The 27,831-nt window shown below is 39.9% G+C and overlaps 1 protein-coding gene across 1 annotated transcript; it reads right to left on the minus strand.

The window, feature by feature from the left end:
- Positions 1-441: 441 nt before the first annotated feature.
- LOC132883509 (uncharacterized) lies at positions 442-27,243 on the minus strand. The gene is made up of 6 exons (XM_060917220.1): positions 27,018-27,243; positions 19,972-20,307; positions 3,840-4,136; positions 1,756-1,869; positions 1,596-1,669; positions 442-1,455 (listed from the first exon to the last, which is right to left on the minus strand). Exons 1-6 carry the CDS (start codon positions 27,076-27,078, stop codon positions 1,378-1,380), a joined length of 960 nt encoding a protein of 319 aa, XP_060773203.1. The 5' UTR covers positions 27,079-27,243; the 3' UTR covers positions 442-1,377.
- Positions 27,244-27,831: the final 588 nt, after the last annotated feature.

Below are 27,831 nucleotides of genomic sequence, written 5' to 3' on the forward strand. Positions count from 1 at the left end.
ATGGCGCCCGTCACAATCTGGATCGGCTGTGACGTCACATGCAAGTGCTCCATTAATAAGGAAATGTTTTACATCTTTTGCACAGTACTGCAAATGAACAGCAGGGGGCAGTGTTATGTTCTTATTTACTGATTGTTTATATGTGTAATGACGTCATTTATAATTTAACTCAACGATCAACGCCCATTAAAAACAGAGAAGGAAAGATCCTTGTGGGCTAAAATGAGCAAGCCTCGGGCCTGATCACGCCTGCTGTGTGTGAAAGAAGCAATAATGGACTTATTGTCATTTACTGAGAAGAACTTTACAGCCTGACTGCTTTAGCATCATCAGGTTTCTAACTGGATGGTTAATTTAATTATTCAATCCCAAACTGGGCAGAAGTTCAGTCTTTTAAAAGGCCATTTAAAAAAAAATGAATAAAAATCACAAAAGCAGGAATTTACATGTTTCCATTTTTATTTCCAGAGAAACTGCAAACACTGCATTCTCTCTGACTGATAATACAAGCTCTCTGCAGCTTCGGTCTCTTCCGGTTATAAAAGTTGTTTGAGCTACAAAAATAAAGCCAGAACAATCAGTGATCCAGAAAGATGATCAGACCATCAGGTTTTTCAGGAACTAACAGTACGTGTGTTAAACTGATGAGCAAATAAACACCACTAATATCTGTAACACTATCTTCTGGATCCGTCTCTCTGTCAGGAGCTTTAACAGTCTGGTGTTATGCTGTGCAGTGTGTTCAGTATTCCTGTTCTACTGGTTTTGCTGGTCAGAGCATTAAACTGTCTCATATTTTCATTGCATTAAAACAGACACCAGTGTGCATTCACTCTGTAAATGTACAGGTAAGATCCAGTGGAGAGAGCAGGACAGTGGTACAGCAGGTAGCTTTGATGCCTGGTTCAATCCTGAGCTCAGGTTTCTGTCTGTGATCAATGAATGAAACCACAAACTAAAATCACTATAAAATATCACGTGTGGACAGAGACAAACATATCATCAGTGTGAGGAGACAGAGCTGATGAGAATTCTGGGTTCCTCTAACACAGAGCTCTGTATCTGATCTGATCTGGACAATACGGCTGTAACCCGAGAAGCTTAAACACTGAAAGGCAGCTGGGAAACTGAAGCTGATGATTCATTTAAAAAACCCTGATGTGTTCCAGTAAATACCCTGAAACATTTTCTGATGAGCTTGCCTTTCTGACACTTGGTTTTTCGCTAACTTTAATGTTGCTAGTCATGATTATATAATGACAGCATGCAAATATTACACTAATATTAAACACTGATGCCTGAAGACATGCCCCAACCCTGCAGGATTTCTCAGCACAACTCATTAAAATAATAAAAAGGATATTGTGATGTGATGAATTATATGTTACGCTTCACATGTGAATACACCACTGAGTCAGGCTCTGCTTCAACAGGCGTTATTCTCGAGTTTTCTTCCTGTAGAGACACAACAGTATATTTCAGTATCGGAATCAGACTTCATCACTCCTGTGGAACTAATGTGACTTTTTTTCATCCAAATCCTCTAAAGTATTCCACAAAATGATCAATTTCAGAAGTTTTATTTATATATTTACCTCTTTAACTCTCTCTTCACTGTGAGCTGAAATTTTCACATCAGCGTAAGTCAGTTCCTCAGGTTTTTCAGACACTAAAGACACAAATCTGATTAAATTGTATGAAACATCAAATATAAAAACTAAACATAACACATGCACAGAAAGCTGCATTACTTACTTGTCTGCGTTTCGTATTTCAGAAAAATCCACACAGATACAAATATTATTAATAACACAAAAAGTCCAGCAGATATCAGGGCAGGAAGCAGTTGAAGGGAACGATCAGTTTGTCCTGTGAAGGTAATGATATATTTATAAATTATTTTATCTACAACCTCAATTCCAAAAGAAGTTGGGATGCTGTGTAAAACATAAATAAAAACAGAATATGAAGATTTGCCAATCATGGAACCCCTATATTTAATTGAAAATAGTACAAAGACAACATATCAAATGTTTAAACTGAGAAATGTTATTGTTTTTTGAAAAATATGCTCATTTTGAATTTGATGTCAGCAACATGTTTCAGAAAAGTAGGGACAGAGGCGACAAAAGACTGAAAAAGTTGTGTAATGATTAAAAAAAAAATTATCTGGTTAATTGGCAACAGGTCAGTAACATGATTGGGGATTTAAAAAAAAAAAAAAATCCCAAAGAGGCTGAGTCTCTTAGAAGTAAAGGTGGGGATGGGTTCACCGCTCTGTGAAAGACTGCATGGGCAAATAGTGCAACAATTTAAAAATAACATTCCTCAATCTAAAACTGCACAGAATTTGGGAATCACATCATCTATGGTACAAAATATCATTAAAATATTCAGAGAACCTGGAAAAACCCTGTACACGAGAGACAAGGCTGGAAACTGACGCTGAATGCCTGTGATCTTCAGGCCCTCAGGCGACACTGCATTAAAAGCAGAAACGTGTCTGTAGTGGAAATCACAACTTTTTTGGAATGGGGGTTGTATATGACACAGACACAAGACTAGTGCTTGGCGATATGACAAAATATCACATCACAATACCTGAAGACCTGATGTGTATCACAATATTTCAGTATCATAATATCTTGAATTTGAGGATCATAAAACTCACAATATCTAAGAAAAATGTACTGTGGTATAATTGATCACAATAATGAGATTAGATCAGATCACTCAGCCCTACATAACTCGTACTAATCCCATGATATTTTGATTCCTGCCTCAAATCCATCAGAAACCTGTAACATGATGCTGCAATTGATTAATATTCCATTGCATGTATTTTTTACGGTATTGTTATTAACTCCACTGAATGTGTTCATGGAGCAAAGCTCACTGAGACTTTCACACTCAGTGCGTTTACATGCACATGGAGAAAATCGAATTTCTGCCGTTGCTCGACTGAAATCGAAGTTCTAAACGGCATGGAAACACCTTAGCTAGGCTGAAATTGAACCGAACTTGATTTCTTGTAATGGAGCTACACGACCTAGATTATGCGATTTTTGCTGAGCTACTTACTGCATGTAAACCCTACCGAGCTACTTACTTCAGCACTGCCCCTTCCAGGAGTGACGAGACCACAAGCGGGAAACACAACAGCCTCGGTCGGCATGACACTTCACCTTAGCCGCCCACTTTATTAGGAACACTTCTGTCCGTACATACAAACTACAAACACTCTTCTTAGAGTTTAGAGTTTATTTTATTTTTAAAAGGGACAGTGTACAAATTAAACATTATCCTTGTGGTAAGGACAGATGTCTGTACCAGGTTATAGCAGTACATGCTAATTTCCGCCTGTAGTCCCTATGTACAGGAAATGTCATCAAATCTGTCATTAGAGCAATTTGTAGTGATTTAGACCAGTAAAATTTCTTGTGAACACGGAACTGATAACTTTGTTTATACTCTTGAATAGCTCTTCTTCATGATGACAACCGGAAGTGTACCAACACGATGGGGCGTGTAGCACCACCTGTGGCTCGGGTGCACAATGTACCTCACACAATAGCTCGATTAACTTGTGTGCATGTAGGATTGGATTTCTTTGGCACCCCTGCTGGGACCCTTAGCTCGATTACCGACAGCAGCTCGATTTGGATGTGCATGTAAACGCGCTGACAAACATTTAAACTAGTGAATTTTTCACCAACCAGACTTAGACCATCACTAATGAATTTATTTTACGTCTTAATCTTCAGTCACCTCTGTCTCAGTCTTACATGAATATTCATGATTCTGTTCAGAGTGATGATGGTTTCGAGACTCTGACGTACCTGAGTTATAATAACAGAGCTGTGCGATGTTGAGAGAAGTTGTTTTATTGATGGCAGGGTTTGCAGACACACAGATATAGGAGTTCCTGTTATTCTCTGGGTGTTGTATCTGAAGTGTGAGATTGAGGGGAACACTGAGATCTGTGTTATTGGTGATGGAGATTCTCTCATTCTCTCTGTACCAGGATAACTTCACATCTTCTCCATTCTCCCCAGAGCACAGGAGGAAACACGGCTCTGCAGAAGACACGCTTCGCTTTCCTCTTTGATTTCTGATTACTGGAGCTGATACTGGAGCTGAGAAACAGAAACACAGATTTACAGTAAAACACAGAGTGACAGGGTGGTGTGAGTTACTGTTAATGTCGAACATCCATGAAACAGCTGTAGACAGTTGTTTTGTCATAAACTCCCCCTTCAGTCCGTCACACAGCGCTGCACGTGCTGCTTGATCTTCTTACATTTTCCATGTCATTTGTTTTGGTCTCCAGCTCTGAAATGTCATTGATTTGTTCCTCTGACGTGTTCACCTGTTCTGTGTTTTGAACCCTTTGGGCTCAAGAGCTTCTCCGGCAAAGCTCGGCAGGTTTAGAATGAGTAGGTCATGTATTTAGAGAAATATCTTCGCGACTTTTTCCATCATACAAGTATGATAAACATATTGACAGAAACTTTATACTTTCCTATGTGCCCACTGCCAAATTATATTATAGATTTTAAATTACCTAAATTAGATGAAACAAAACTCGTCACCTTACTCAGTCCCACCAGAGTCGGAGCGCTGAGCGTTCACTTACACATTCATAAAAGACTGTTCACATGGTAACGGCATGATGATCACTTTCACTCCTTCAGTTTCAATTGGTTTCTCTTTTGCAGTGGGAATGGCCACCGTAAACAGGATAAAATCTGTCAGACATAGTTTAGTTTATTTGGAGGTAAAACTTATTACGAGATGGCAAGCAGATTTATTGTGCTTCGGATGATTCAGGACAGCGATTCAATTTCAGGACAGCGAATCAATTCATGATTCAGGACAGCGATTCAATTTCAGGACAGCAAATCAATTCATGATTCAGGACAGAGATTCGGTTCAGTCTTGAGAACTGCGACACTGATTAGCAGTGCCTTTTTGTTTTTTGAAACTTAGACTCGATCCAGCCAAAGATCAACTCGAGTAAGTGTAAATATTTATTCTATTGATTATGAGCAGATCGGTTGATATGCGTGCGCTGTAGTGCATACACAGGAAAAATGACTGAGCAATTTTGTTCCAGGAGTTAAAAGTATTTTCCTCAAAAATTAGTTAATTTTGCTTGATTTTGAGTTTGGAGAGTAAAATTTGGAGTTGGAGCAAAATTGCAGAGTAAGAGAGATGATTGTGGCTCTGAACTGAGCAGAATAGTACAAGAGTTAATTTCACGACACACTGAACAGAGTCAAATACTAAAATAAAAGTTAAATACCAGATAAATGAAGATGTTGTAAAAAAAAAAAAAACAGTTTTAGAACTAGAGATGAAAGTGGAGCAAAGAAAAAAAACCCTGAACTTTTAAAAGTCAAACTAAGATTGGGGGGGGGGGGGCAACGTTCCCCGAAAATATTTTAATAACATAACATGCAAAACCCTGCATTCTAGTGCATTTTAGTACTTATTTTCACTAAAACAAGTTATAACTTTTAAGCCCTTTTCTTTCATGTACATTAATGATTAACATGTCAAAAATCTCATCTTATCTCATTATCTCTAGCCGCTTTATCCTGTTCTACAGGGTCGCAGGCAAGCTGGAGCCTATCCCAGCTGACTACGGGCGAAAGGTAGCCTGGGCCCGCCCATCCTAAGTGTGACGCAACACGAGGGCCTGTTGCAAGCTTAGTCTGGCAAGGCAAGCTATCTCCAGCTCTTCCAAACTCCCGAAAAATCGGGAGCCAATCAACTTTGAGCATCTCCAACGGCCCTGGGTAGAGGTGTGTTCAAGGCAGTGACGTAGTAGAACTGCGACCGGAAGCCATAGATTGTTTACAGAATCTATGCCGGAAGCGCTTCATTCACTAGAAACATTATGAACATGGAGCAGCGGCAAGCCTTTGACACCGCGGTAGATGCTGTATTGAAAGCATTCAACGGGAAGTTCTCATTGAAAACGGTGCAAAGAGCAGCCCTGGAGGTATTTATTCTCCTCCTTCTTCTTTCTGTTACTCAAACAGTTTCCGTCGCGTCACATACGTCAGAGGAAAGAGTGATGTGATTGGTTTAAGCTTCGTCACAGCCTTTTCTGGCTTCGACCAGTAGCAAACTGAGGCATTTCAGGGAGGTGGGTCAACCACGCACTTTGGGAAACGGTTGGGCTTAATATCTTTGCCAGACCAAATGCTCGCAGAGCTTTGAAGTCGCGTTAGCCAGACTAGGCAAAAGGTGGGGTACACCCTGGACAAGTTGCCAGGTCATCACAGGGCTGACACATAGACACAGACAACCATTCACACTCACATTCACACCTACGGTCAATTTAGAGTCACCAGTTAACCTAACCTGCATGTCTTTGGACTGTGGGGGAAACCGGAGCACCCGGAGGAAACCCACGCGGACACGGGGAGAACATGCAAACTCCACACAGAAAGGCCCTCGCCGGCCCCGTGGCTCGAACCCAGAACCTTCTTGCTGTGAGGCGACAGCGCTAACCACTACACCACCGTGCCGCCCTTAAACACACCAATGAATACCAAATTTCTCATGTAAATCAGGGGCGTAGCTAGGATTTTTCGGGGGTGGGGTGTCACACACTGACTGGCAGCCTGAGTACATTATGTAACAAAAAATACATGATGTCATTGCTAGTTTTAGGTAGCTTAGAAACCAGCTCTTCCATTATTGCTGTTTCTTCCACGTTTTCTTGATGATGTGTTCTAGAAATGGCACTAAAACTTAGCTTCAAAACCACAAAATGCAACTTTGATGGAAAAAAAATATATAATAAATTGCTTACCTCTCTTCACTTCGAAAGAAGGAGGAAGGTTTTGCTTGTTTTGACACGGCGAATTATTAACACGAGAAAATACTTGTAATTTGCAACTAAAAAGACTGCAGCTACACTGGCAGCTTGAACATGCTTTCTAGTGCAATTGTGTTGCGCTTGCGCAGAACGGTGTCAGTCCTGCGCACCTTAGCACGTGCACCTGAAGGCGCGCCTTGGGCGCGCGCGCCTAACGAGCTCCGGCACGCGCGCCGTTAACAAAGAACACCCGTCTTTCATCAATGAACTATGTTTGGGGTATTTAAGGACCGCGCCCATGCAAGGACGATGCGAAGTATTACACCGCGTCTAGGAACGCGAAAAATCCGAAAAATAAATTTCTCCATTCGGAAAACCGGAGATTTTCAAGAGTTTTGTCAAATACCCGGATTTCCGGGTAAATCCGGAAGACTTTCATCCCTGTAGAACTGTGTTGGAACGTATGAAAAACATGACCTTACCCATTGTGACTTGACCTGATGGGGTTAAGCGTTAACCTGATGGGATTAAGAGCTGGCAGTGGGAGGGGTTTTCACTCTTCTCACTGAATGGAATTTTTTTTTTTACCACACTCATTGAATACCCCTCCTACTGCCAACCCTTTATCCCAAAACAATAGGACATATATTTTTTGATGGACAGTTAATTGTCCAAATCAATGGAGCAGATTTAAGTTTTTGTGTTTGATACATTCCTAAGACTGAACAGAATCACTTCAAGTGACCAAAACAGTTCGACACAATGGGTTAGGTCATGTTTTTCACACATTCCAACAGTTCTACAACTGCTTTTTACAAACATATTCATTTATGGTGGTGTTTTTTTTTTTTTAAAGTACAATAATGACATACATACTACACAGATATTATTGTAGCTGAACTTGTGCTGAATACAAAAAAAAAAAGTCATATGACTTTGAAAATACTGCTTAGATTTGTTGAAATTGACAAAAATCAGAGGATACCAAAATCATTAGAGTGCCAGAAAATATCCTCAGACCCCAGAGGGTTAATTAGTTATGTTATTTATACCCCGTTTCTCTTCCTCCTCATGCAATTCTGAGCCTTGTTCTAGCTTTATCCCACTTCCCTGACCCTGGCATGTGTTATCACTTTGGAATATGGATTTCCCTGTGATTAGTTTGCCTGCATGTTTATGAACCCATTCTTTCACTTCTGACTGCAAATACTGGAATGCCCTTCATAAGGGTGCACTATCTCCTTTCACATACAAAATCCATTACTGTATGGGTGAAAACAACACGGAATAAATCATAAATTTTTCATTCTCACTCAGTCTTCCATAATGGATATCGTGTAATCCCACTTGACTGTGTTTAACAGAATGCTACAGAAAGACTTTGGTGCAAACCCTCGAGACCAGATATGAGGAATAATTGAGAAGGCGGCGAGTTCATTGTCATGAAAAGCCCAAGCTGAAATATTGGCAAATTAAAATATTATATAAATAATAAAATACTCATCTTCGACGCATTCAGCATCATGCTAGCTGAATAGAATATATCTGATATACCATGAAAAAAGCCAGCCAATATTATTATTATACATATACTCCGTCTTCATATCAGCATTCTCGAAGGCCAACGCTAGTTCACCCAAGAGTTGACGCTGTTAGTGCGGCAGTGAAGTGACCTACAGCTGGCGTAGGGTTCATCAGCGCGGCAGTGATTGCTCTGGCATTCATCAGTAACACAGGCTAATGATTGAAAAACTGGGATTCCTGTCTCCAGACTCCTGTTCCACGCACACTCAGCACAGCATTTTTCACTTAAGTATTCATTTCCCTATGTAATTTACTTAGTTACTTTTAAATTAACATTGACAACTACTAACAACAGCGCGACCTGGCAGCCAAAATTCTCTCAAAATCTTCTGCTTTTAATGAAGCAAACCTTGCAGCCATATTTGTTTACAAACTGTCACAGTCACTCGATAGCGTGGAAGTTTTACATCTCCGACGTGTCTCTTTTCCAGTTTTTCGATGTCCGTTGGTATGTTTTTCTCTTGTAAATATGCATGAAGAATATAGAATGAAGTTTTGGTAGCCTTTTGGGTGTTCAGTGCATCTTTAGTTTCAGTTTTCAGTTTATTTATCTCATCTCATTATCTCTAGCCGCTTTATCCTTCTACAGGGTCGCAGGCAAGCTGGAGCCTATCCCAGCTGACTATGGGCGAAAGGCGGGGTACACCCTGGACAAGTCGCCAGGTCATCACAGGGCTGACACATAGACACAGACAACCATTCACACCTACGGTCAATTTAGAGTCACCAGTTAACCTAACCTGCATGTCTTTGGACTGTGGGGGAAACCGGAGCACCCGGAGGAAACCCAAGCGGACACGGGGAGAACATGCAAACTCCACACAGAAAGGCCCTCGCCGGCCCCGGGGCTCGAACCCAGGACCTTCTTGCTGTGAGGCGACAGCGCTAACCACTACACCACCGTGCCGCCCTCAGTTTATTTATTTAGTGTGTAATTATAGCATAGCTAATCTTAGCAGTAGCACTGGATTAGCCTCATCATCTTTCTCTCCCAGTGGAGAAAGAAATGGTTCTGCATGTGCGTAGCAGAAAAGATTTATCATTGTATGAGCTGTGACGTGTGACGTCGTGTTGTCTTGACAACATGCAATATTGTAACAATATTGGATGCTCATTCTCCATTGGGGAGAGTGGTGTAATACACGTCGGATAAGCGATATGACAACAGTATTGCATACCATCAGTAAACTCACTAGAAAGGAATAGAATACATGTTTTGATTCCAGGGAAAAAGTGGCCTGTATGTATAATTAGCAATATAGCATGAGTCGCATCACGTCTCAGAGTCTCTTCCTGTTTCTGGACATTTCTTTTGTTCAAGCAAAGTCTATTTGTAATATTTTTGCTGATACAGTGGGGCTGCCATATCTGCTGACTTGCTCAGGCATACAAGCCTGACCCCTCGAACTCCAGTTCCCACAAAACCCCACACACTTGCTTTCAATTATTACTCCCTTTATTTAAACCCTGCCTTCTGTTAGTTTGTCTTGTATTTGTTTTTATTTTCCATCCCAGTACTCATTGTGTCCCTCACCACGACATTTTCATGCCTGGTGTTTGTTGTTGCTTTGACTATCCTATGTATCGTAAGGCTACAGTTGCACTACAGCTCGCGATGGGTTTGCGAATACTTGGCGATGAAAACTTGGTTATATCACCACCAATCATGTGATACATGGCGAATGTTCTCTAAGCTTCGCGAGTTGTTTTTTGGTGTGTCTCCGCCTCGTGAGTGGTCAAAAACGTCTTGAAAAATTTCAATGCATGCATTGAAATTTGGTGCCGATGTTTTCATCAGCAAACTAAGTGGCAAATTCTCACTGATGGGTTTGGGAATATGTCCCGAAGCTCAGGGAAGCATCGCCATCAAACGCCTCATTTTCACTGAAAACTCATCACGCAGCATCGTGAGCTGTTGTGTGACCGTAGCCTAAATTAAAGGTTTCTGCACTTGCATCTTTTTCCACACCTCAATCCTGATAAAACTATTAAGTGGGAATGTCAGAATCCCGAGAGAGTGTACAGTCACATAGCTTTATTACATTATCTTGTCATAATTATTTTATATTAGTTACTGTTTTTGATGTGTGTAAGTTTCATTTATAAACATCATGGGTATATACACATAAAACAAGCTTTATATATGATTCTCTCCGATCCACCATTTCAGTTTTCCTTGTTAGATCTGGGAACGTATCCCCCGTGTATACGCCACTCCCACTGTATCTGCAGATATTTGCTTCTTGTTTTGAGTCACTGCCGGTTGGTTTACAGTGAGACAGTCTAAGTGCCGTCACAATATCCCTACATAATTTTAGATCTCCGCCAGCACCATCACACCACGTAAAATCTGATGGTTCCGATTCCCACTGGTGCCATAACAAGTGATTTCTGTACATTTTATGAGGTCACCAGAGGGGAGATTAATGGTTCGGCTTTTCCGTTTTACTCTCATTCACACACGACACCATTCCAGCATAATAAGGGGATATTTACGGTTTTCCATGTGAGTGGGTATGGGGTAACGGAGCTTACATTCTGACTCTCGGGGCCCGTTTACACGAGGATGCTGTCGGGTAAAAACGACTAAATATTTTATCGGAAGTGCCTTTTGTCTACACGGGGACGGCATTTCCGAGGCTGAAAAACGGAAAAAATTGAAAACGCCTTCCAGAGTGGCTAAGTTAAAAACAGCCCCTGTTGCATATCCATCTAAACTACCCAATACGCGAAACTCTGCTCGGATCTGCTCACGTCGGGTACGCGTTTACGTCATACATATGTCATATACTGTACATGCCAGCCCGGGAAGTAAGAAAGTAAGTAAAAAAGTAAGAGCATGTCTGATTACATCGATCCAACGGACCTTCAAGCTGCTCTGGCAGCTTTAATAAACGTCCAGGAGTCCTTCGAACATCTATACCGAATCTGCACATATACTATTAATGAACAGAGGCGGGTATAGTATGCGCTTACTTTTTTACTTACTTTCTTACTTACCATAGCCAGAGTAGTCAAAGTTTTCGCGGCGCAGATGTGCAGATCAGACAAGACGGAAGACGTTGTGCATGCGTGCAGATATAGCGGAGGTCTTTCACAGCACCATCTAGCCGCCTGGCATGCACATCCAATTGAATTCCACACATTTATGCGTCACCGTATAGACGCAGATTTCCTCCTTGAAAACGGTCGTGTAGACGCGGAAAAAAGTGAGAACGAAAACGGACTTTTGCGTTTTTGTTTCAGACCGTCCCTGTGTAAAGTGGGCCTCACTCCACATTACACGTTCCCTCAATAGCCTCTTTTTTCCTCTCTCAGAGTTAAAATAATGCAGTTTGTCATTTTGAGCAGTGAATGGTTATGTTTAAAACAATGACTGAAGTTAATTTAGTTAAAATCAGTGGATAGTTTTAGACTGTTTTATCTCTGCTCCTTTTCTCAGGTGTTTCCCCTTAGTTGAACACTAGTCTATAAATTTCCAGATTTAACAGATTTGGCACAAATGATTATACAGGTGTTTGTCCATGATGAAAGTTTGTCCTCACAAAAGGTATTTGTTAGTGTAAAAATCTTTTCATGGCAGATTTGTGCGTAAATGATGTTCCTGATGCAGTCTGATGCCACACTGCTCTGATTGGCATCAAACTGCATCAGGAACATCATTTACACATGAATCTGCCATGAAAAGTTTTTTACAATAACAAATGCCTTTTGTGATGGCATGATGACTCATTTCACAGCACACAACCATGACATCATCAGAAATAACTCATTCACCTGTATCTGGAGTTAATGATGGCACATCTCAAAGGATTCCTGATCATAACAATATGGAGCTAAAAACCTTTCAATATTCCGATTATAATTTACTGGATATAGAAAACGATATAGATCTGGACAACAACTTCTTTTTCAAAATTAATGACAACTGCTATTATTATACAAACGAACAATACAATCAGACCGTTAGAACTGACAAATTATCCATAATCCATTTCAACAGCAGAAGCATGTATGCAAACTTTAATAACATTAAGGACTACTTAAGTCAGTTTACAAAACCGTTCAAAATTATTGCAATATCAGAAACTTGGATCAACACTGATAAGGAGATGGATTTTGAGATGGATGAATATGAATTCAACTATATAAACAGGAAGAGCAAAGGCAGAGGAGGTGTGGCTGTATATGTGGACAAAAATTTAGATTATAGGATATTGGAAAATATTTAGTTATTTTCCAGTATCCTAGTAATAACCTAGTTACTTCATCTGTGGTGATCTTAATATTGACCTTTTAAATCCTAAGAAGCATAAAATGACTGACGAATTCATTAATACAATGTATGAGTCTTTATCCAAAAATCACCAAACCCAGCAGAATCACGTCATACAGTTACATTAATCAATAACATTCACTAATGACATTGAAAACAATACTGTGAGTGGATTACTTATCATTGACATCAGTGATGACCTACCAGTTTTTACAGTTTATGATGGCAATTTTAAAGGAAATTATCCAGATACAAGACCAATATATAGATGATTGAGGACAGAGGAAAACATGAATGCATTTAAGAATGACTTGCTAGTGCAAAACTGGGATGCTATATACAAGAATAATGATATTGGCAATGCATATGAAACATTTCTGAGGATATTTACATCAGTATATGATAAAAATTGTCCAATTAAACAATATAGCAGGAAACAAATACACAGATCGACCATGGATCACCAAGGGATTACAAAATGCCTGTAAAAAGAAAAATTACGCTGTACAGAGAATTCATGAAACAGAAAACTAAAGAGGCAGAGAATAAATATAAAAATAAGTTAACCAATATTATTAGAGCTAGCAGAAAGGAATACCATCATGAAATATTAAATAAAAAAACAATATTAAAGGAATCTCTCATCTCATCCCATTATCTGTAGCCGCTTTATCCTGTTCTACAGGGTCGCAGGCAAGCTGGAGCCTATCCCAGCTGACTACGGGCGAAAGGCGGGGTACACCCTGGACAAGTCGCCAGGTCATCACAGGGCTGACACAGACACAGACAACCATTCACACTCACATCTACGGTCAATTTAGAGTCACCAGTTAACCTAACCTGCATGTCTTTGGACTGTGGGGGAAACCGGAGCACCCGGAGGAAACCCACGCGGACACGGGGAGAACATACAAACTCCGCACAGAAAGGCCCTCGCCGGCCACGGGGCTCGAACACAGACCTTCTTGCTGTGAGGCGACAGCGCTAACCACTACACCGCCGTGCCGCCCTTAAAGGAATATGGGATTTATTAAATAATATAATCAAAAATGGCTCTAGACAAATGTTACCCTCAATACTTTATAGATAACATTAAGAAAGACAATATAGATGATATAGTTAATAGTTTTAATCATTTTTTTGTACGTGTTGGACCAAACTTGGCAGAAAAAATCCCTGATCCATCGTCATCGCAGGATTGGAATGATAACCTTATAGATAGAAATCAAAGCTCAATGTTTCTCACGGCAGTGGAAGAAAAAGAAATAATTGATATTGTAAAAAACTGTAAACATAAAACATCTGATTGTGATAGCATTAATATGAAAATTGTGAAAAGGGTCATTGAGGAAATTTCAAAACCATTAACTTTCATCTGTAACTTATTCCAAACTGGCAAATTTCCAAACAAAATGAAAATAGCTAAAGTTGTGCCGCTGTATAAAACTGGGGATAGACACCACTTCACAAACTACAGGCCTGTTTCTTTATTACCACAATTCTCAAAAATTCTAGAAAAAAATATTCAACAACAGATTAGACAAATTCCTGGATAAGCATAAATTACTCTCTGACAGTCAATACGGATTTAGATCAAACAGTTCAACAGTACTGACATTAATGGAATCAGTTGAGGAAATCACTAACGCTATAGATCACAAACAGTACGCAATTGGAATATTCATCGACCTCAAGAAAGCTTTCGACACAATCATGATATATTAATCAATAAACTGGAACGGTATGGGATCAGGGGGATAGTTCTGCACTGGGTGAAAAGTTATTTAAGGGACAGGAGACAGTTTGTGAAGTTGGGTGATTACACTTCCTCATGCTTGGGCATTGCTTGTGGTGTCCCCCAGGGGTCAGTATTGGGTCCAAAACTGTTCATTCTCTACATAAATGATATCTGCAAACTTTAAGTTATTAAAATTATGCCGCTTTTCCACTACCAACGCGGCTGAGTAGGGCTGAGCCGTGCCGTGCTGAGTTGGGCTGAGTCGAGCTGAGTGGGGCTGTTGGAGTTGCATTTCGACTACAACTGTGCTGAACTGTGCTGGCTGGAAGTGGGTGGACACATTGGGTGGAGTTAGCGAAAGTGGGTGGACGTCACGTGATGTCGTTAGGCGGCGCAAACAGTGACATCAGTGACCTTTTAAGCGGTAGTCTCACGACCCGGATAGTAAACAATAAACATGGAGGACATGGAGTCGTTAATGTTGCTGGTCTTGGTGCTGTGGCTTGTTGTCACCGACAACGCCGACAGATACTGGCAAGAGCGTATAGATAAGGCGAGGCGCATAAGGCTTCAGAAATTCTCGTAATTCGTAATTCTTCTTCTTCCGGGTTTACAGATCCCAGCGTGCTCGCAGGGCGTGTGTGGGCATGTGAGGACACTCCTCCTCACCAATCAGTGCACAGGGGAGTATCTCCTCACGCCCCTAGCCCCACTCAGCTCGGTTTGGCTCGCTTCAGCCCTACTCCAAAACCGTGTGAGTTTTGGGTGCTGAGTAGGGCTGAAGCGAGCTGAGTCGTGCTGCTCTGAGGTAGTCGAAACGCGAGCCGTGTCGGGCTGAAGTGAGCTGAAAAAGGGTAGTGGAAAAGGGCCATTAGTTTTATTTGCAGACGACACAAATATTTTTTGTTCAGGGGGAATTTACAGGATCTTCTGGGGATGATCACTGCAGAACTGTCTAAATTAAAGAAGTGGTTTGACAGGAACAAATTATCTTTAAACCTTAACAAAACTAAATTAATGTTATTCGGGAATTGTAAAAGGAATACTCAAGCACTAATACAGGTAGATGGGGTTGATATTGTAAGGGTATATGAAAATAAATTTCTTGGTGTAATTGTGGATGATAAAATAGATCCCTTCGCAGTAAACGTCATTCATACGTAAGAGGAAATTGCGCGCGCAGCCTGGACTCAAAAAAGACTCAGCGACGGTAGAGACGAGAAGAAATATTTGGAAGAAATGCCTAGTTGTTGTGTTGTCGGGTGTCAGAATCGTAGCAGTGATGGGGTTAAAATGTACACAATTCCAGCAGGATCTCACCCATTCCAAAAATAAATAAATAATCGCCGACGTCTATGGCTACAAGCCATCAAACGTGTAGACTGTGTTAGGGTTTTGCTGGGATTCGAACCTGGTTCGCTGTTGTGATAATCCAGCAAACCCCCACTAGGCCACCAGGGGGATGACTCAAGTGCAGAGGCGTGAAGCGGAAGTAGAAAAGTATCAAAAACAGTTTATTTACACTATGTACAATCTAAGGGAAAAACAAAAAGAATAATCCAAAGCTCAGAAGACAAACCAAAAATAAAAATATCCAAAAGGATCAAAGTCCAAAATCCAAATAAGAAAAAAGGCAAAAAACTCAAACGCTCAGAAGATCAAAAAGGTCATAAACAAAATCCACAAAGTCCAAAAGAAAGAAGCAAAAACCAAGAATACAAAGACACAGGCAAGGTACATGGGACAGAGGGAACTAGCACCAACAACATAACATAGGAAAAAGACTCCGTGACAAGGGAACAAACAGAGGGGTATTTATACACAAAACAATTAAGGAACAAGGCGGGGCAGGAAACAGGCAATCAAGGCAAAAACAAAAACACAGTGGCGGCCTCTAGAGGCCAAAACAAACATGACGAGAAAAGGAAATAACAGTGGCCTCTAGAGGCCAAAACAGTCCCAGTCCTAACAGACTGGGATGAAAGCACCATCAAAAATGCGCGGGTTTGCAGCGCCCACTTCATCACAGGTAAGATCAGGCTATTTATTAAATCTTTTTTATTCTTTCTAGTCTTCGTTTATTGATGTAGCAAAATACTTTGGTAACGTTTGTCTGATTAGCTGGGTCATAGTTACACAATGTAATGAATATTGTTAGCATGTTAACTTAGCTTTGCATGCAATTTTGTTTGTAGGAGAGGTCTCGCTTGACTCAAGCAGTCCAGATTTTGTGCCATCATTATTTGTGTATGCCGAAAAACACAATTTTAAAGCAAGGATGGAAAGGTAAAATTGTGTGCCCTCACTCTAAATGCCAACTTACGGTGACTGCTCTAACCTAGCTCCCGCCCCGTTCAGTTTCATTTCTGGTCTCTGCCTCTCGCTTTTTACGCAGCTCTGATTTCTCTTAGCTGCACTCTTTACACTATCATTCCTTTCATGCCATTACCTCCTGCAAATTGCTGTTTAGTGTTGGTATTTGCTGTTGTAGCTAAAGCCACATTGCCATCACATCACTGGCATAATTTGATTAAAACAAAATGAATATGAATGTCCCATTGTTAATCAAGTTGTAGTCTCGCTGTAACCAGAATGTTGATGGCAGGCTACTTTTGTAAATAGTTTTTTTTTTAGTTTGACATTTTTTGTAAATAGTATGACTGCCTTCAGGTATCAGCGGAAAACTTACTAACATCGTCCGTCCACTCTTTAATTAAATGCGGATCCGGTAGGCGATGTCCACTTGTTAGAGTTAACTTATTTATGTAGCATTCTCGATCTTGTAACGACAATTGTTTGGCATAATCTGACAGCTCATAATGCTGGCCTATGGGCAGCGCCATTGTTTCTGAGTCCAGGCTGCGCGCGCATCCTGGCAACGGTCGGTTTGTTTACAAACATGCGAAGGGGTCTATAACATGGAAATCTCACATAAAACACGTACAAACCAAACTGTCACAGAGCATTTCAGTACTGAGTAAGGCAAAACACTTTCTGGACTACAAATCACTCCACTTTCTTTACAGCTCACTAATATTACCATACTTAAATTACTGTGTAGAGATTTGGGGTAATACTTATAAATGTACATTACAACCACTGATTATACTGCAGAAAAGAGCCATAAGGACAATTCATAACACTGGTTATAGAGAACATACTAATCCTTTATTCTTAAAATCAAAAATACTAAAACTCACAGATCTGGTTCATTTTCAAACAGCACAAATCATGTACAGAACAATAAACAACCTACTTCCAGTCAACATTCAAAAACTGTTTTTTCAGAAAGAGGGGGGATATAATTTGAGGGGGGAAATGAACTTTAAACATCTTTTTGCTCGCACAACCTTAAAAACACATAACATCTCAGTATGTGGAGTGAAATTGTGGAACAGACTGTCGGGGGGGGGGGAAGGCTGAAGCAATGTCCAAACATGAGTATATTCAAACAGCGGTACAAACACATGGTATTTACTAGGTACAGTGAGGAAGGGTGGGACAAGCACTAGGGCTTTTGCACATATTTTTATTTACTTTGTTTATTTTCTATTTTGTTGGTACAGGTAAATATGTTTAAATTACTTGTGTTTAGGAGTATGTGATTTAAGAATAATAAATAAAATAATACAACCCCGATTCCAAAAAAGTTGGGACAAAGTACAAATTGTAAATAAAAACAGAATGCAATAATTTACAAATCTCAAAAACTGATATTGTATTCACAATAGAACATAGACAACATATCAAATGTCGAAAGTGAGACATTTTAAAATTTCATGCCAAATATCGGCTCGTTTGAAATTTCAAGACAACAACACATCTCAAAAAAGTTGGGACAGGGGCAATAAGAGGCTGGAAAAGTTAAAGGTACAAAAAAAGGAACAGCTGGAGGACCAAATTGCAACTCATTAGGTCAATTGGCAATAGGTCATTAACATGACTGGGTATAAAAAAAGCATCTTGGAGTGGCAGCGGCTCTCAGAAGTAAAGATGGGAAGAGGATCACCAATCCCCCTAATTCTGCGCCGACAAATAGTGGAGCAATATCAGAAAGGAGTTCAACAGTGTAAAATTGCAGAGAGTTTGAACATATCATCTACAGTGCATAATATCATCAAAAGATTCAGAGAATCTGGAAGAATCCTTGTGCGTAAGGGTCAAGGCCGGAAAACCATACTGGGTGCCCGTGATCTTCGGGCCCTTAGACGGCACTGCATCACATACAGGCATGCTGTTGTATTGGAAATCACAAAATGGGCTCAGGAGTATTTCCAGAGAACATTATCTGTGAACACAATTCACCATGCCATCCGCCGTTGCCAGCTAAAACTCTATAGTTCAAAGAAGAAGCCGTATCTAAACATGATCCAGAAGCGCAGACGTCTTCTCTGGGCCAAGGCTCATTTAAAATGGACTGTGGCAAAGTGGAAAACTGTTCTGTGGTCAGACGAATCAAAATTTGAAGTTCTTTATGGAAATCAGGGACGCCGTGTCATTCGGACAAAAGAGGAGAAGGACGACCCAAGTTGTTATCAGCGCTCAGTTCAGAAGCCTGCATCTCTGATGGTATGGGGTTGCATTAGTGCATGTGGCATGGGCAGCTTACACATCTGGAAAGACACCATCAATGCTGAAAGGTATACCCAGGTTCTAGAGCAACATATGCTCCCATCCAGACGACGTCTCTTTCAGGGAAGACCTTGCATTTTCCAACATGACAATGCCAAACCACATACTGCATCAATTACAGCATCATGGCTGTGTAGAAGAAGGGTCCGGGTACTGAACTGGCCAGCCTGCAGTCCAGATCTTTTCACCCATAGAAAACATTTGGCACATCATAAAACCGAAGATACGACAAAAAAGACCTAAGACAGTTGAGCAACTAGAATCCTGCATTAGACAAGAATGGGTTAACATTCCTATCCCTAAACTTGAGCAACTTGTCTCCTCAGTCCCCAGACATTTACAGACTGTTGTAAAGAGAAAAGGGGATGTCTCACAGTGGTAAACATGGCCTTGTCCCAACTTTTTTGAGATGTGGTGTTGTCATGAAATTTAAAATCACCTAATTTTTCTCTTTAAAATGATACATTTTCTCAGTTTAAACATTTGATGTCATCTATGTTCTATTCTGAATAAAATATGGAATTTTGAATCTTCCACATCATTGCATTCCGTTTTTATTTACAATTTGTACTTTGTCCCAACTTTTTTGGAATCGGGGCTGTAATAAAAAAAATAAATAAATAATAAACACACACACACACACACACACAGGAAGCAAATAGTATTATTAATTAATTGGAAAAGGGGTAGGATTAAATAAGCTAATGCTTCTTCCTACTCCTTTTCAAACATGTTAATATTGTTCCATTGTTTTTTAATTGAATTAAGCGTTTTTATTTGTTCTTTTGTTTTTCTTCTCTTCTGTTTTGTACTACTTTGATATGTTTGAAATAAAGCATTCATTCATTGGTCTTTTTATATTGATGAAGTTATGAAACGGGAAGGAGACAAGAAAACACTTTTACTCACCATAAACACTGACACTGAAAGTCCGAGATGAGAGACGTCCAGTAAGAACTTGTAATAAATAAACTCCAGAAAGGTTTCTGATGATGTTCCTGATGGTTAAAGCTCCACTGATTCTGTCCAGCTGCAGTCGCTCTTTAAATCTCTCACTGATTTCTGTAACAGTTTTTCCATTAAACACCTGACTGTTCAGTATATTTTCCTCTCCTTTCTCAGGTCCATAAAACCACAGAATCTGAGCATCACTCTGAATTCCAGTTATCCCAGTATGGAGAGTTATAGTGGTTCCTTCCACTTCCTGCAGTGTGACCGTCTCGTCTCCAGCTGCACACAGTAAACCTGCATCACAGATTCAGAGTCAGCGTTACACTCCCAGATATGATCACATACAGTCCATTAAAACTTTACTGTGGTTCAGATTTGTCATTTCAGATGATGCTGTTTTCAACTCAGAAATGTGACAATATTACACTGCTGAAAGTGTGAGCAATTCTGCAAATATATTATGATGTAGTACAGTCATGCCTTTATTGCAAGATGTTGCAGGTAAACTATATACAGTGCTTTGCAAAAGTATTCAACCCCTTAAATGTCATGGGATTCATCTGGATTATAAACGATAGATTGTTCCAGCCAGTATTTTTATTGCAAACCAATATTTTCTGAAAGTAAATTTTCAAAGTCAAATTGCATTATTTGTCAATAGACCTTTAACAAAATTAAAACTGAAAAATGCTGCTTGCAGAAGTATTCACCCCCTTCAGACTAGCATGTGGTAGGAAACCCCTTTGCTGCAGTAACAGCTGTAAGTGTGCTGGGGTCAGTGAATTTCCTACCACTGCAGGTCAGGTTGGCTGGCTGTTAGTTGATTACAATGTTTCCAATAGTGCCACAAATTCTCACTGATTGAGACCTGGATGTTGACGTGGCCACTGAACAAAATTCAGCTTTTTGTTTTGAACCACTTCTGCATTACTTTAATCTTGTGCTTAAAACCGTTGTCCTGCTTAAGTTTAATCCAAGCTTTAGGTTTAGGTTTTTTTTGTTTGTTTAAAAAAAAAACTTCTCTTTTAATAGCCATTCTTTCTTCAATTTTGAAAAGCAGCCCAGTTTCAGAGGATCAAAGTGTCCCCAGAACATGATGCTGCCACCACCATGTTTCTGTAGGGTGTGTGTCACGCTGTGAAATACAGTATTTAGATCTTGGTCTCATTACACCAAATTAAAAAAAAAAAACAAAAAAACTAGAAAAGCACTCAGAGAGCGCAGACCTCCGCCAAGCAGCTCATCTCGCGATGATAAAGAATCCTTTAAAAAAATCCTGGATCCAGAAGGTGATCCGGATCACCGCCAGAATTCAATGGATTGTTACTTATGCCCAGTCACACCTCTGGAAAAAATTTCAGAGCAATCCGTTCATAACTTTTTCCGTAATGTTGCTAACAGACAAACCAACAAACAAACAAACGCTACCGAAAACATAACCTCCTTGACGGAGGTAAAAAAAAAAATCCCTAGACTGCTGTTGTGCCTTCATATGGCTCTTCTTGTGCAATGATTTCTTTGTAGCCACACATCCTATACAGTCGTCCATTACACAGAGCTCCTGAAATGGTTGCGTGGTGCACCTTCACTCCACTCTTAGCCACTGGACTCTGTAACTCCTTCAGGGTGACTGTTGGCCTCACTGTGGCTTCTCTCACTCATCTCTGCCTTGTTTTTGAGTTTTGAGGGAAAGCCTTGTCTAGTTCGTAGTTGTGTGGTGTGATGCAGCTTCCACTTCCTCAACACTGATCTGACTGGGATGTCCAACCTTTTAGATACAATTTTACACCTTATTCCTCAGTTATGAAATTCTATTACCTGATCTTTAACTTCCTTAGAATGCTTCTTAGTCTTCATTTTTCACTCCTTTCCTTCAGACTGATGTCTTAATTTTGACTGAAAATTCACTGTAAGTAGTGAGTTCAGACAGCAGTCAATACGATGGTTGTGTAATTGATGAATGCGCCCCCCCCCCCCCCCCCCCAATTTCATGCCTTTTGTTAAGTGCTTTTTTTTTTATACTTTGTATTGACGCTGCTCATAATCTGTTTTGATATTATTGTCCCATCTCTAAACATGCTCCATACCGTCACATCCGTAACGGAATTTCGTCACATCCATAACGCTGACTTTTCCTTCCGAAACTCTGCATGAAATACAAAATATTTTAAACAAAGATTTTTTTAAATATTCACCTTGGACCCCTCTATCAAATTGATATCTCCATTTCGACATTAGGTTTACAATTTCACAGAGTTTAATAAAAATGTACAGTCACCCAAGAAAAGTGATACTTATTCTGTCACATCCATAACGCATCTTTTATTGGCATTTTCTGGCATGCCCTAGATGTACTATGGGAATTGTTCTTGTTCTATCACTTCTCCAGTATGGTACAGCCTTAAAATATGCAACACCTGTTTAAATACTGGGAGACAATAAAACATGCACTGGGTCATTTGTTGCCATTTTGAGTTCAAGTGTCACGTCCATAACGCTGGAATTGCTCATACATAAATTAACGCACGCAGCTTACTCTCCGGCTTAAATATGGATATATTCAACCTATGCACGCTCCAGACAGGTGTGCCCACAGCACTGTGTCTGTAGCATGCTTTTGTTCTGATAGCTCAAGGGCTTTCCCCAAAACACTGGTTCCTCATTGGCTAGGAAAAATAAATTTCGGCACGTGACTGGAGATACCCTAGTGCAGCGTTTCTCAACCACTGGGCCGCATCTCATTAGTGGGCCGCAAAGCGCCATCTAGTGGGCCGCGAATTGTTTTTCAAGTTGCAGCTAATTTTTTACTCATAGCAGGGTACAATTGCTGGGTTTTATCTGATGTCACATCCACCTCATTAAGCTACGGTCACACTACAGCTTGCGATGCTTTGCAATGGGTCATCGATGAAAATGAGGCATTTTGGTGGCGATGCATGGCGATATATGAGAGCTAAAAGTTGTGGTCATACAGCACACGAACACTTAAGTCTGGCGCAGCTCGAGCAGTCGCCTGCTCACGGAGCATGTGCGCGCTCTCGGGACCCAGTTGTTATGGGAAACACCCGATACTGATTTGCAGTCAGCATGTGCATATATGAATGTTGCCTTCACAGAGGCTTTGCGAAGTATTATCATCATCACTGTCCTGTTTGCTTCTAGCCATGTTTATAATGCTGTTTAAATATTCTGCTTTATGATTCTGTTTTGCTTTCGTTTGTGTTTTGTTTTTGTAAAATATCACGCCTGCTAATAAAACACTCTTCCTGCACTTGGATCCATCTACCACCGTCTAGCTTGTGTCCTGATCCCCAGATCTTTAACCCAGCCACATATAAAAAGTTGTTTGGCTCCGTGCTCTTCCAGGTTTTCATCTGTGTGTCTGTGTAGAATGATGCCTGCAACACCAGGTAGTTTGAGATGTCGGGGAACTCAAAGGATGGATGATTTTCCAACTCGTAGGAAAAATCCTTCTTTATTAGGGTGTCAGGATCTATCCCATTGAGTGGTTTCTGTATCCACTTCTTTTGAGTGCACTACTTGGTTTTAATAACTTGCTTGTTTGCTGCACACAAACATGGCAATAACTTCTTGTGTTAATGGACCAGACTCCACTTTTGGATCATTAATCCCTTTTGACTGAGAATGCCCTGCATGCATGGTTTTGTGTTGGCTTCTGGCACATCCATACAGTTTTAAATAAAATACCTACAATTAAACAGTTGGCTTTTATTGCATTTATTTAATTCCTGGGCTCCCATCTGTGACAAGGAGTGATGTTGCATCTCATTAATACAATTTACAGTAGGTTATTAGATTCAAATAGAATAGATGAGCAAAAATAACTGGGGATCTTTTTTAATGGGCCTCGACTCCATTACAAGTATGAATAGGTGGGCCTCAAAGCAGAAAAGGTTGAGAACCCGTCATACCCTATTCCCCACTGTAGAGGCAAGTGAAGCCATCTGGCTGCCATCTTACCACTCACATCGTGTGTATTTGGCTTGTGTGTTAAACCATCATATCTGATCAGATTTGCCCCAAGGGGGAAAAAAAAAAAAAAAAAAAAAATCTCCTGACTTTTTCCCCCTTTCATTACCTCCTCTTATTTTCTCCACATTACCCCCATTTCTTACATATCTTTATAGTGCTCCATTTCACTTTTATTGTTTTTCTTTTCCAGTCCAGTCTCTGATAATTTTAAATTTAATAGGTGGGCCTTAAAGTAGAAAGGGTTGGAAACCCCTGCCCTAGTGCATTGTGGGATGTGTGCGTATGCAGATTTCAAATCATATACACATTACAGCTTGTTCAATACTCAAACCATACAACTGAACCATCAGTGAGTCTCATGAATGGTCACAATAAGTTGCTCGATCTGCACCAAAAAAAACCCCAAAACATATGTAGTGAGACAGATTGATCTCTTATGCTCAATATGGCGCTTTCATTTTGATGATTTAAGCTGAGGAACAAGTGTTTTGCCGCTTCTGTACACCAGCACTCCTCATTTCAGAATCATATGCAAAGGAGGTTAAAATATGCTAACATGCATTTTCCTTCATGGCGTTTATAGACACATTTTAAATGACTGCCAGAAGCACAGTTTGGCTTCTGAAAAGAATTTTCAGACAAACCTACTGGCAGAATATAAGTTTTTTGACGTTATTTAAGCCTAATTAATGCATGTATGCAAATTGGCCTGTGTATGCAATTATGAGAGATGCTAGTTGAGACACTTTAAAGATGTTTATGGTCCACAGACACTTCCAGATATTATTCAAGCAATAAAATAAAAAGAAAACCTATCTATATTACCATTTAACCTTAACTATGTAAATTGGATAAGTTTATGCTAATTAGCTTCATTATGCATAAAAAGTAAAAAAAACAAAACTGGATTCTGCAGGGAAAAGCAATGGAACGCAAATTGTCAAATTCATCAACGTGGCAACAAAAATAGTTTTATTCTCAGTATGAGCACTTTTTTTTCTTAAGCACTACCATTGTTCGTTGCTAATTGCTGATTGTTTTAGACAGGCCCATTTCTTTGAAAAGAGCAATATCTGAGACCTAAAGTTGTCCATAAAAACCTCAACCACTGGAACCAATTTGCCTGATTTTTTTTCAATCAATTGGCATATTTCAAAGATTAATAATTTATCAGTTTTACATCTCTTGACCATACTTCAAATTTCTGTCCAAATTCCCTACGGGAGTTCTCGAGTTTGCATAAAAATGCTTGACCTGCAAGTGACATCAAAGCAAAAATAGAAAAGCCGGAGGTCAGCCATGTTGGTGAATATATAAATGCGGGGTCAAGTGACAGTCCATACAGTCACGCGTACGCAACTCTCTTTGTTTTTCCACTGCTTTAAGCATTGCCATATCTCTGTGCTGTATATGGTTGTGGTCACAACAGTACTCATGACTGACCCGTTCTGATTTTTTTTTTAGAAGTCCACCCAGGATTCAGAAAGAAGACGAGGAAACTCTGAGGCTTAGTTCAGAGAGGAGACGAGCACAGCTGAACAACATCGGCAGGGCTGATCTAACAGAGGCTAAAACCAAAACAGCTCGTGTTTGCAGTAATCATTTTATCTCCAGTGAGATTCAAAAGCTTTCTTAATAATATCATGGAAGAATTTTATTTCGTGTTGCTAGAATGTTGCTATAAAATGAGCGTTCTCTTGTCATGGTTCACTCAGTCGTTGTTACAATTTTATAGTTATAAAATTATAATTTGAGTGGTTGACCTGAAATAAATTGAAATGTGATTTGTGAGCCATAAAGCTAGAGACTTGTCAAAATGTCACACTTCGACTGTTGTTTACACACAGAAGTAAACTAAATGCAAAAGGAGCCCTAACTTACCCTTGCAAGTACAACTGCTTTGTCATCATTGACTGGCTTAATTAATAAGATATTTATTTACCCATCCAGAGACAAAGTTGTTATAGGCTTCCATGGATTTATAAGCCTTCATTTGAGATTTGTCAACCCACGAAGTCTGCCAAACCAGATAGAACGCAATATCTGGGTACTTGATGGTCAGTAGAAGGGTCTTATCCTCGGAAAAATCCGACTTTATCTTGTTTAGAGACATGCTTTCAGTGGCTGCCATCCTAGTTGCTTTGTATATCCACCACATCATAGCAGACACTCAGGATATGTTGTGTAAGCAGAGACTGAGTTATTGAGAAATTAAATGAGTGTGGGTTTATTTATAGAGCTTTCAAAAGAGAATTTCATCTTTAAAAAAAAAGTAAAGCTAAATATATTTGGCTTTTTCCCCTGAATGATTTCTTATTTTCATTAATCAGATGGTGCACTTTTGAAGCCATAGCTACACTTTAGAAAATGGAAAATACAACTGTTACATTATCTGAGTGGAAAACAATCAAAAATCAGCACAATGAATCAATTATCCCATGGGTTTCTGGGGTTAAACATCCTAAGTCAATAACCACAAGCTTTAATTACTGTGCAGTCAAAAAACACTTTAACTGCAAACAATTATTTAATTGAAGGGAAAAAAGGGTATTAAACTGGACCTGTCTGTCACTGGAATGGTCCCACTCAGAAAACTCCTTCTGTCCATTACTGTGCCTCAAAAATGACTCTAAACTCTAATTAAAGTAAATGGGTTTCTTAAACTAATTATGTTCCTCAGCTGAATTAAAGGGAAACTGCACTCATATTCTTATAAAATACACACTAAAGGTATAATGGATGTCCTGTAGAGAGGATCACCCCAGTGAGAGTGAACATTAATGTTTAGTGTTAATTCTGAGTGTGAAACAGAAGAAACAGTCCACACTGGAGTTTGCTTTGTTTGGAAAGTCACAGCCCTGAAAGCTGAGCTTTCCACAGGACTCATTAACACACAGCTCTAAACTGCTGCTTCACTCGGATAGATTAATTAATTACATCCAACTCACTGTTTTATAAAACAGTTTATATTTACAGCTACAGTTTGATGTGAAGGAAAAGTGTAAACTTACAGCACAGTAAGAGGAGAAAAGTGCAGAGAATCCTGTTTCCTGCTGAAATATTCACCACCATTTTAATCCACAGGAAGCGTTTCTCAGCCAAACATGTTCACGTTTTCCTAAACATCAGTCAATGTAGTTTATAAACAGTGGAGATAAATAACATGATGCCTGTTTTTACTCGACAGAAACTTTCCGAAGCTGTGAGTTCAGTGTCTCGACTAGTTCACAGCAAACCGCTGGAGCTCCTCCTGTCTGAACATGCTCACTAGGGGAGAGCGGGGAGACTTGGGACTGTTTGTATTCCCACAAATTAATTTCAAGGTTACAGAAGCAGCTTTAGGACCAAAAGGTTTCTGTAAATATACACTCATTCTGAAATTTGATGTCTGCAACATATTCCAAAAAAGTTGTCATGGGGATGTGTTTACCACTGTTACATCACCTTTTCTTTTAAAAACACTCAGTGTTTGTGAGCTGAGGACACTGATTGTTGATGTGAACATGAAATTCTTTCGCCTTCTTACTTGATGTATGACTTCAATTGCTCAAACAGTCCAGGATCTCCATTGTCATATTTTGCACTTTATAACGTGCCACACATTTTCAATGGGAGGGAGGCAGGCAGGCCAGTTTAGCACCTGCACTCTTATACTATGAAGCTATGCTGTTGTAACACATGCAGAATGTGACTTGGCATTGTCTTGGTCAATTAAGCAGGGACAGCCCTTAAAAAGACGTCGTCTGGATGGCAGCATGTTGCTCCAAAATCTGTATGAACCATTCAGTATTAATGGAGCCTCCACAGATGTGCATGTTGCCCCTG

Source organism: Neoarius graeffei, chromosome 3, assembly GCF_027579695.1.
Source record: "Neoarius graeffei isolate fNeoGra1 chromosome 3, fNeoGra1.pri, whole genome shotgun sequence".
Lineage (NCBI taxonomy): Eukaryota > Metazoa > Chordata > Actinopteri > Siluriformes > Ariidae > Neoarius > Neoarius graeffei.

What these genes read in the sequence shown, in the direction of transcription:
- LOC132883509 (XM_060917220.1), bottom strand. Translation starts at nt 27,078, where the DNA reads ATGGTGGTGAATATTTCAGCAGGAAACAGGATTCTCTGCACTTTTCTC. An exon ending in TTTCAGTGTCAGTGTTTATG is followed by an intron (nt 4,137 to 19,971) that starts GTGAGTAAAAGT and finishes TCTGTTTCTCAG; the next exon opens with CTCCAGTATCAGCTCCAGTA. An exon ending in GCTCTGTTATTATAACTCAG is followed by an intron (nt 1,870 to 3,839) that starts GTACGTCAGAGT and finishes TTACCTTCACAG; the next exon opens with GACAAACTGATCGTTCCCTT.